Source organism: Myodes glareolus, chromosome 5 (assembly GCF_982192425.1).
Source record: "Myodes glareolus chromosome 5, mMyoGla1.1, whole genome shotgun sequence".
NCBI lineage: Eukaryota > Metazoa > Chordata > Mammalia > Rodentia > Cricetidae > Myodes > Myodes glareolus.
Window position 1 is genome coordinate 33348474 of NC_142030.1, and position 11252 is coordinate 33359725.

At 44.5% G+C, this 11252-nt stretch overlaps 1 protein-coding gene across 1 annotated transcript; it reads right to left on the reverse strand.

Moving 5' to 3' along the window:
• Positions 1–5608: 5608 nt before the first annotated feature.
• Positions 5609–11208, reverse strand: Dph3 (diphthamide biosynthesis 3). Its single transcript, XM_048421659.3, has 3 exons — positions 10991–11208; positions 10510–10584; positions 5609–8523 (listed from the first exon to the last, which is right to left on the reverse strand). The coding sequence occupies exons 1-3, from the start codon at positions 11096–11098 to the stop codon at positions 8458–8460; spliced, it is 249 nt and encodes an 82-aa protein (XP_048277616.1). The 5' UTR covers positions 11099–11208; the 3' UTR covers positions 5609–8457.
• Between the last annotated feature and the right edge of the window lie 44 nt (positions 11209–11252).

An 11252-nucleotide genomic window follows, 5' to 3' on the forward strand; every position in this document is an offset into this window, starting at 1 on the left:
AGAGAGAGAGAGAGAGAGAGAGAGAGAGAGAGAGAGAGCAGTATCAGGGCAGGACAGAACTCTCTGTACCCCTGTGGGGAGCAGTCAGCATTAATAACAGACACAGTTTCCCCAGCCCCTCTCACCGTGTTCCACATATACTTGTGACGGCACACGCGTCTCTGTGACGAACACTTGAAACTATTTAAAAGAAGGGAAGGTTTCTTTAGGCTCCTGGGTTCAGAGGGTTTAGTCCATGCTCATCTGGCTCTCGTTTCTGGGCCTGTGGTGAAAGCAGAACATCATGACAGGCGCAGCCAGAAAGAGGGAGGGGCAGAAAAAGAACCTCTGAGGACATGCTCTAGTGTTCTTTCTCCAACCACACTCCATGTTCAAAGGTTTCCCTGGCCTCCCAGGGAGAGAGAGGCCCCTGAACGCCACAGAAACTGCCTCAAGGCATAGTTTATGTTTACGTCCACGTGAAATATGATGACATGACAATGGAGGAATTGATTTCTTAAACATCATTTGAGTGGGAAAAGCCACATGTACTTAGGGTCGTCATGTTGGGCAGAGCCAGTTTATGACACAGAAGCCCTGATAGCCTCTGGGACTTTTAGAGACAGACCATGGAAAATATCACTAAGACCAGTAGTTACTAACAACTGTTTGCTCCAGACCTCCGGATGAAGGTCCACTGAATGTCAGTTGCTCCAGAAATTCACATTAAGTAGGCTGCCCCTTGGGAATGAGAACACATGGACCCAGAGATTCTTTAGGTTGTGCAGGTCTTGCTGCGAGCTGGCCTGGCCTTGAGCTGTCAACACAGCTGAACTCTGGCTCCCCCTACAGGCTCGAGTGAGAATTGCCTAGACTTCACTTATTCACTCTTGGCTCCTCAGGCAGACAAATAATTTCACCCAAGCACAGAAATCAGCTAGAAATAACCTACTCAAAGCCACATCTGCACAGAGCAGAAGGGGGCCTTAAAAATCATTTCTTCGACGCCCCTATCACTGTTCCTCGTTAGAGAAACCCAGGCTAACCGAAGTGACCGGTGTTTCTTTGGCCTCTTTGCCCCTGGCTCTGTCTGACCCATTGAGCCCACGTGAGCAACAAGGAAAACAGGAACAGATGGTTCTTGTTCAAGGTCAGGCCTTCCTTCTGCCTTTTTATGACCACGCGGTAATTCCTTAAAATTGCTGATGAGTAAGGTGAGCGTTCGGGAGAGAGAACAAAACCTCCATCCGTTAACGAGCCACAGGGCCCTTCGGGTCACTTGTCGAGAATATCATTCCCACTTCAAGATTTCTGTAATACAATTCTAGTTTTCGGATACTCTCCGTTGGGGAAAGAAAAGTAAATAGTGAGATTCTGTCAAGAAAATAGTAAATAGAAAGCCGTGAGTGGTGGTGCTGGTGCGTACCTTTTAATTCCAACGCTCGGAGGAAGTGGGAAGCGGGTGTCTGTAGAGTTTCCGGCAACCCAGGGAGATGCTGCCTCAGAACAAAACCCCAGACTCCCCTGCGCATTAGGGTTAGTGCTTATCAACGGCAACAAAATGCTTTCTGCTCTTGACTGACTGAATGGATACTGTTTATCCATTCGGGGGTAACTGTTAACGTTTGATACTTTATCAAGCTTTCAGAAAGGTTTCTGCGTCCAATTTCATTAGTTTTTGCCCCCTACCTCCTGTAACTCAGCATAGTGTGGAGGACACTTAATCAAGCCATATGTATCAACCATCAGTAGATCACACTCTGGTTGGGAGTATCTAAACTACGTGTTAGGAGACGTTTGTTCAAGGTCAAAAGTTCAAGATTCTAGCTGTGGTGGTATCTGCTACACCAAAGTGTGAGCTGCCTTCCTGAAAGCATCTAGCAGTACATTGTTGGATACAAATGAGACACATCAGGGGATCAGGGCAACAAACACTGGATGTGACTCATCCAGCAACTAGGAAGAAGAGCAGGAGCTTGGCCTAGGTCTCCCCATCCGACATATTGCATCTCAATTTTGATGTGAATACCTTCATATGGATACTTACGGTAGACATTGGAATATTAACTTATTCTGTGTATTGTGGAGATGATGCCCAGCTTTGTGTCCTTGGGCATGTGTGATTTCTAAATCCCCACGCCTCTACCCTGGTGAGAGGTATTTTGTTGAGACTGATCTCTGACAAATGGCATCTAAGGGCGTGAGCCAGAGGCCACTCAGCTAGAGAATCTCCCACTGTGAACACCAGGTCAGCCTCAGTGGTCCTGCTGGCTCTTGGTAAAGGTCCATTGCAGGCCTACATGTAATGTGTGTGGCTGAGGCCATGTGCCACGTGCAAAGCAGGTGTGACCATTTAAAAACAACCTCACTCTGCATGGCGTGCCTATTCATGTATCTGTCTCTTGCCAGCTGCGTGGTTCCCTGCCCAGGACAAGTCGCTGTTCGGAGATCTGCAGCGTGGTCTCATGCCCTCCCTACCTGGGACTGACTGCTCTCGGGACCCGCTACCCACTGCCGCCTCTTGACCTGTAGTGTTTCTGCTGCTGCAAATACTTGGGGACTCACAGCAATATTAATTAATCCATTACACCACCACCGGGCTATTATTTTCTATTTTTAATTTAAAAAATTACACACTACATTTTGATCGTGATGTCCCCTCCCGCAGCTCCTCCCAGCTCTTCCCACTTTTTTACCCACTTAATTTCATATTCTTTTTCTTTCCAAAAAACAACAAAACAAAGAGCCAAGAAGACAAAGAATACCTTGTTTTGATTGGTTTTTTTAGCCCCAGGCATTTGAACATTTGGTCCTCAGCTGGTGGTGCTTTGGCCTTGCTGGAGAAAGTGTATCACTGCCATGGTGACAGGCTTTGAGAGCCCCACTTTCAGTTCACTCTGCTTTGTTGAGTTTGTGGTTTAAGATAATCTCTCAGCTTCTTGCTCCGGCTGCCTACTGTCATGCCTCCTCCACTATTCTGGATTCTCCCTCTGTGACCATAAACAATAAACCCTCCCTTAGGTTGCCTTTTGTCATGATGTTTTATTTCAGCAGCAGAGCAATAACTAGAACACCAGTCTACTATTTCCACAGCTGGGTTCTCACAACAAGGGTTTGCTCATTGGCCTTAAACATCAACCTTCTTTCCCAGCCATGCGTTCAACTACTCTTGTAAGAGCACCAACCTCTTTGCCTTACTGAAACTAGACTCAAAACTATATTCCTCAACTAACAATAAGAAAACCCAGAGTCCAAATCCAAATCATCAAACTAGAAAAAAACAGCAAATTCTTATCTAAGAATACTACTGTCCATGAAACAAGCAAGCACAGGGAATAGCGTAGCAACCTAGGGCTTGAGTTTGGGCCATGCAAACCTGTAACATGAGGGGGCCGGCTTGTTGGGGTTTCTGTCCCGTCCGGTACCTCACAACCGGCAACTCCCAAGGAGAAATCACACACAGGACTCCATAAGGTTATAAACTGATTGGCCCATTCGGTCAGGCTTCTTGTTAGTCCTTGTAACTTACATTAATCCATTATCATTATCTATGTTAGCACATGGCTCCGTACCTTTCTCAGCTGGGCAAGTTACATGCTGCCTCTTCGGTGGTCTGTGCAGGAGTGACAGAGGAACCTCTCTGCTTCCCAGAATTCTCCTGTTCTCATTGCATCACCTCTACTTCCTGTCTGGTTTTCCCGCCTATACTGCCTGCCTGGCCAATCAGCGTTTTATTAAAATATGATTGACAGAATACAGACAATTCTCCCACATCACAAACCTCTCTTCTAATAGTGCATGTGATTACCCAAGACCATTACCTGCATGTACTATGTGCACACCCCACTCTAAACAATAGAATACGTTTACCTTCTGCTCAACAACCATCAACATTAAACATTCTATTAAATCATATTCTGGTTATAGCCAGGAATAAAAGTAGGGAGGCCTTTGACAAAGCAAAGGTTCCTCCCTCTTTGATGTAGGAGGGTCTTCTATCTATCTGCTGCTTTCATTGGCTAATTAATAAAGAAATTGCTTGGCCTGATAGGTATGCAGGGTAGACAGAACTGAATGCTGGGAGAAAGAAAGCAGAGTCAGGCAGTCGCCATGCTTCTCCTGCCCAAGATAGAGGTGGGTTAGAATCCTCCCGGTAAGCCACCACCTCATGGTGCTACACAGATTATTAGAAATGGGTTAGATCAATATGTAAGAGTTATCCAGTAAGAGGCTACAGATTTATCTTATAATATGTAAGAGTTATCCAGTAAGAGGCCAGGCAGTGTTTGAATGAATACAATTTGTATGTTGTCATTTCGGGTGTAAAGCTAGCTGTGTGTGAGCCAGGCGGCAGGAATGCAGCCCACTGCTCCTATCACTACACCTCTTATCTCATCTGGAACCATATTTGATTTAACCTGAAAGTGACCACCCCAAACCCCCATCCCCGTGGTTTGAAAGAAAATGACTTCCAAAGGGAGTGGTATTTATGGGAGGTGTGGTTTTGTTGAAGTAGGTGTGGCATTGTGGGAGAAAGTATATCATCATATGGGTGGGCTTTGAAGTCTCATATGCTCAGAATACTGCCCACTTCCTGATGCTGGCAAGATGTAGGAATCTCAATTACTGCTCCAGTACCATGTCTGCCTGTATACTGCCATGTCCCACCATGATAATAGACTGAACCTCTTAACTTTTAAGTGAGCCACCCCAACTAAAGGCTTTTCTATATAAGAGTTGCCGTGGTCATGGTGTCTCTTCACAGCAACAGAAACCCTAAGACACCCCCTTCTGTTCCTGCTATGAAAGATCCCGTGGGAAAGTACCCAAGCACCATTCTAGGAACTTGGGTCCAAAAGCCCTAGTTAACTGCATGGTTTTGGTTTTTTGTTAAACTGCTTGCTTACTTTACTGTGTTCTTTGCCTTTAAAATCCCCGTGTAAAATGCATTCAGCAGTGCTCTGGGAGAAGTGACTCTCTCCAGTCGGTCCCCAGCGAGGCTAATGCAGACTCAATTCCGACTTCAGCCACTGTGAGTCGGCACTGTGAGTTATCTTTTGATCTCTACCCTACAACAAGGCAACATTGCCTACGCTAGTTTTGGGTGCACAGTAAAATAGACTGTCCTCCAAGTAAACTGTAGGGGATAACTCTCTTTCTTTACTGTCCAATGACTACAGAGCATGCAGTATGCGTGATTCAAATCATACACATGTTGGGTGCAAGCACAGTATAGAAGTGGTTATGTAATTTAGTCTGTCAGTCAAAATGGAGAACCATCCAAACTACATCCCTCCTAAGCAAACACCTCCTTCTAAGACCCCATGAAAAGAAGCCAACAATAACCTGGAGCCCTTGAGTATGTTCTCCCACGGGGCCTCCATTCTAATCAGGACAGTGGTTTCTCTTTAAAGTAAGTTTCCTGGGTACTTTTGCGATGTTTGAGCCTTTATTTCAGTTCCTTGAAGAGGCCAAGAACCTCAAAACCCAGTCCAGACTTCAATCACAACATCCATAATCCACTTACAATGGCCCAAAGTTAAGAGTTCTATCTTAGGTAAAATCATGACACCAAAAACCTTAAACGTAAAATTTTGGTATTTGGAGAAAAAAAAGCTTCACAAAAATATGAATTTGCATGATCTCATTTTATTAGCCTAGCAATACAAGTCATTCTAATAAATTAATACATACAAGGCTACAAAATTGTTGGCTGTATATGAATGTGTTGCAAACATATGTGTAGAATCCTTTGAAAGACTGACTTAAAAACTTTTTTTCCTTTTCCTTTTTTTTTTGATTTTTTCGAGACAGGGTTTCTCTGTAGCTTGGTGCCTGTCCTGGAACTAGTTCTTGTAGATCAGGCTGGTCTCAAACTCACAGAGATCTGCCTGCCTCTACCTTCTGAGTGCTGGGATTAAAGGTGTATGCCACCACTGACTGATTTGACTTAAAACTTTTCAAGCTCTCAAGTATGATAATGCTATGGGAGAAGAGTGGAGCTCCCATCGGCTGTGATTCATGGTTTGGAGTTTATAAAGGTTTGAGTCCTGGCAAGGAGCCACATCTAAAATGAGAACTGATGGCTGAAATCACCCAACTATCCTAACCGCACAGACGAGGAATCCGTAGGCCTATAGAGCTCAAGGTCCACTCACGGAGCCTCGGAAATGCTTGGGAGTCCAGTCATATCTGAATGGCCTTAGTTCTTTCTGTTTAATACAGGACTAATAGCTGGTATTCCTTTGGTAGTTTTTAAACTTGCTCAGTTGCTTTAAGACAAAAGCACACCCACTTCAACCAATCACTGGCCGGGAGTCTGCTCATGCTTTTCTCTCCTGAGGTGACTCACATCAGACTCTGTTCTGCTCCACTGTGTTCACAGCAGAGAAAGCCTGTTAGTGGAATTTCCAAGGCCACTGATCTGAGCACGGGACAGTCTCTGTGTAGCTCATTCTCACCAGTACCCTGTTTTGTCCAACTGAGCAGTGGCACTGCTCTCTAAGATCATTGGGGGGGGGGGGGCATCAAACAGCAGTAAGATTTCCTATCCTATTAAAAATGGGCTGGCTGGAGATCCAAACCAGAACTAGAGCACTTGCCCAGGATGTGCAAGGCTCGAGGTTCAACACATCCCCACCTCTGACAAAAAAAAAAAAAAAAAAAAAGAAAAGAAAAGAAAAAGAAAAAAGAAATGTAACATAAGATGTACAACACACTTCTGGCAGCTTTTAACTTACTTTGCCTCAGCCTAATGGCTACATAGAACTGTACATTACTCACTGGTTAAAAAAAACCAACCCGGTTATATATTTTAATTTAAGCCCCCATTGAGTGGGTACAATGTATTTATTGGCTATTTTCTTTTTAAAAAAGAATTTTATTTAGTTGTATGGGTGTTTTGTCTGTGTCTGTGTACCACATGCATGCCTGGTGTCCAGAGGTCAGAAGAAAGCATGAGAACCCCAGGAACTGGAGTTACAAACAGCTGTGAACTACACAAGTGCTGGGAATTGAACACAGGTCCTCTTGGGCCTGTGCTCTTAATTCATGAGCCTTCTCTTCAGTCCCTACTGGCTTTTTCAGGTGCAGGAGTCACACCCTAATGTGCTGGATACCAGTGTACTTTCAAGTCTATGCATTCACAGAAAAGCTGTGTTTACAGAAACTTCTCAAACTTCTGCACAACTGAGTCTGACTTTTTGCTACTCTCAGACCGCAGTGAGGGAAGAGTTTTTCTCATTTCTCCTCATTATGTGCAGGCTTATTAGGCGTGCCCTCATGCTCTGCTGTGGAGGTGCCACTTATGAGGACTAGCGGTCACACAGGCTGGGACATGTTACAACTGCTGCTATGTGAAGACTCAACCTAACCCGTCTGAAATGCGGTCCCTCAGTCATTTCAAGAAATAAAGGCCCAGATACAGAAATACTTGCTCCAGCCTGGAAAAATTATTCATGCACTTTCATTTGCCAAGTTGGCAGACTTCACGCCTCTCACTGACAGCAGTTTTTCTCCATTGACTGTGTTTCTTTTTCTCCTGTCCTAACGTAAGGGATGCACCAAGTATCAGGAGTTGTTCCTTTCACTATTGCCCTCAAGCTTGGCCCTCCTCAGTCACTAACTGTAAGCTATAGAGAAACCGTGGCCTCACAGTACTGAACTCTGTGCACGAAGAGCAACAGGAATGACTGCTAACACGAACCATGCAGTCACAGCAAGGTCAGGGCGGCTGGCTGCCAAAGTCAGAGCACAGCAGCAGGAAAGGCACACATTCCCCTAGGTTTCCAACAAAGCAAATGACAGAGAAAGGCCTCATCCGAATCAGCTCCACAGCTCCATCAAAATGTAATCTTTTAAAATAAGGACCCTGCAGGCTGCAAAGATGGCTCAGAGATTAAGACCATGTAGTGCTTTCCAAGGACCCAAGTCTGGGTCCCAGCACCCACGTCGGGTGGCTCACAACCATTTGCGACTCCTGTTCCAGGAGACCCGATGCCTCTGGCCTTCCTGAGCAGCTGCACTCAACACACACATGGCCTGACACAAATGGACAGACATACACACACACACACACACGCACTCGCGCGCGCACGCACACACACACACACACACTAAAAATAAAAAGTAAATCTTAAAAACAAAAATAAAAAGCCTAAGGATTGAAGCGGATGATGTTGTTTTCAGAAAAATGAGTTAGTTTTAAGATGTTCAAATGGTGCAACCAGGAGAAAGAAAAAGCGCCAGTTCATAAGGCTCTTCCTTTAAATTCAGATGGACAATTAGGAATCCTTCCAATGCCGTGTAATCACGAAATCCAGGGCTGACGTCACGGGCTCATTTCTTATGAAGAATTCAGCAGCTGATGAAGAGCAAGCCACAGACAGCTGTTCTGTGGAGAGGTGGCTCACTCAGCACTTGATCCGTTCACCTGGGCTCATTGCCTGCTGCTTAGGATTTGGGTTCCTAAGGGCTTCTTCAGCATTTAACTAACTCCTTGTTGGTTGAAGGTGCTGGGACTGTTTCTCCAGACATAAACTGATCCTAAGACAGAAGAAGAAAGGCTATTAGCCACCAGATGTCTGTCGCACAAATGCATTAACATCTTCACTGCTGTATCATTTGTTAATACAATACGAAATGTGAAATTTTGGAAAAATCCATTTATAGTATTAGAAAAACGGCAACAAAAAATTTAAAAAGTCTAAGACTTCAGACTAAAAACTGTTCTCCATTGTACAACGTTAGCAGGACCCTTGCTCTACACTAGATATTAGTAGCTATCTCTGTAACACAACTTGAGGCAAAGGAACAACTTAAAGATTTATTTTATTTTCACTTATGTATATGTCTTACCCCACATGTATATGGGCGGGGCAAAGAGATCATCAGATTCCCTAGAGCTAGAGTTACAGGTGACTCTGAGACACCAATGTGGGTGACAGAAATGGAACTCCAGGCCTTTTCAGAAGCTCTTAGCCACTAATCATCTCTCCAGCCCCAATAGCATTTCATTTTTGTTCAAAAAATTGGTGTCAGCACTAGAATAAGAATTAAGAGCATGTTGAAGTTTAGTCTTAAATTCATTATTTAATAAGCAGTGTCTTATAAACGTGCCCATCTTTCTAGAAAGCAAACACTTCCCAGAAATCAACATGTCACATCTTTTAAGGTTTTGCATTAATCAGTTCAATATCTGTCTGATCATTCAAATATGTAGCCTCTTTAAAAATAGGTCTTTGTGTTTCTCAACACTGACCTAAAATAATATCTAATTTGAAAATGAGGTTCAGTCTCTGATCTTTATTTTGGGTTTGTTTTTGTTGTTTTGCTTTTTTTTGCGGGGAGCTGGGCTTTTGGTCTTTTTTTTTTTTTTTTCGAGACAGAGTTTCTCTATTTAACAGTCCCAGCCTTTCTAGAACTCTCTCTATAGAGCAGGCTGGCCTCAAACTTACAGACCTCTATCTGCCTCAGCCCCCTGAATGCTGGGATTAAAGGTATGGGCCACCACCCCAGCTCAGTCTCTGGTCTTTTATCCTGGTTGATGCCAGCTACCACAAGAACTCTCACATCTACAGTGTGATTCCCAAAGAGTCAGCCCCTAGTCTGTCCTTGTTGCTCTTCGTACCAGAGACCATTTTAATTCAAAAATGAATCATTAAAGTCCTACATTATTGTCTAAACTAAAGCCTGCCTCTCACAGAGCTCTGTGCTCTGGACTACTTTACCCTAGACTCATTTTAGAGTTCATCCTTAAGACTGTTAAGCTCCTTACTTAAGACTCCAAAACATTAACTGCACGTCAGGTGGGGAATAAAAGCATTTACCCCCTTCCTACAGTCATTCTTATTGGGTAGGAAGGAACAAAATTAAAATGAAACTGTAAAATCACAGCTAGGAGTCTGAGCTATCTCAAACAAGACAATGTTGATGCATAAACCAGGCAAGCAATAAAATGCAGTCTTTTCGAAATATCCTGCAGCTCTGAACAAACAACTAAATATTAAATACAAGGGAAATGTCAAAAGAAAGAACATCGACTAAAATACTTTCATATTTTTTCATTCCTGATTCTTTTTCATTAGATTTTCATTATAGAACAATTTCTTTATTGCCTTTCCAAAGTGAACATGTTACATAATTTAAACTTGAATAACATTATCATACAGCTACGTACTGACAATTTTTAAAGCTTTTTAAAAAATAGCCCTTGGTTTAGCATAAAGTTAAGAAAGTAGTCTTCTAGGCCGGGCGTGATGGCTCACACCTCTAAACACAGCACTGGGAATCAAAGGAAGGGGGAGCTCTGTGAGTTCAAAGTCAGCCTGGTCTACATAGCGAGTTCCAGGAAAGCCAGGGCTACATAAAGACCCTGTCTCAAAAAACAAACAATAACCCCATCCCCACCCCACCCCACCCCACCCCCAAAAAACCAAAAATCCAATCCTCTTCTGCCCTTTTATATCAGACAGACTGCTTTAAGGTTTTGTCATTATCTCACACCGCCACCCCCTTTAATGTATCCCTTACTTTGTCATAAATCACTTTTATAATGAGCGAGCAGCTAGGACACGTTGCCACGTCTTCTCCATTCTCCAAATCTTCCTACGACGAAATAAAACAATGTACGGTCAGCATAGCCTCCCTTCCGTCTTCCCACAAACCTCTCCCATGTCTATGTGCAAGTTTTGGGATGGGTAATAACGCAAAGAACTTTTCCCCAAGTGTCACCTCGGAAAACAACCAGGGAGATTAGATTGATTTGACCGCCTCCAAAACCCTGGGGTACAAAATCGAGTTCCCTTCTCAAAGAAGCTTCGGGGGGGGACGGGGGTGATTTTAAGCATGAGGCTAGGGAGAACTGCGCCCCGAGCCAGACCGTGTACCCCTGACAGCTTGTTACTACTTTAGGGGCGGGGGCTCAGAAGAACACGTGAGAGACTCAGGCTTGCCAGAGACACCGGAAGCGAAAATGCGCAAGCACGGAGTCGCCGGCGGGCCCTAAGGATACCTTGGTGATGGAGAAGTTATCCCCACAGGGACAGGGGTAGAAATAAGTCTCCGAGTCCTCGTCATATTGAAAGTCCTCGATCTCCACCTCGTCGTGAAACACCGCCATGGTAACCGAGCAGAAACCGCATCAGTGCCCCTACCTCCGCCAGGGCAGAGAAGGCCTTGCGTCCCGACCCACCCGGCAGCAGGGACAATCACTTCCGGGATGGCGCAAGGCGATGACGTACCTCTGACGCCGCGGCCAAATGGGTGACCGGGTC

Coding starts and splice junctions, on each gene's coding strand:
- Dph3 (XM_048421659.3), bottom strand. CDS start 11,098: ATGGCGGTGTTTCACGACGAGGTGGAGATCGAGGACTTTCAATATGAC. Junction 10,585..10,990: donor ATAACTTCTCCATCACCAAG/GTATCCTTAGGG, acceptor ATTTCGTCGTAG/GAAGATTTGGAGAATGGAGA. Junction 8,524..10,509: donor TAAAAGTGATTTATGACAAA/GTAAGGGATACA, acceptor CTTCTGTCTTAG/GATCAGTTTATGTCTGGAGA.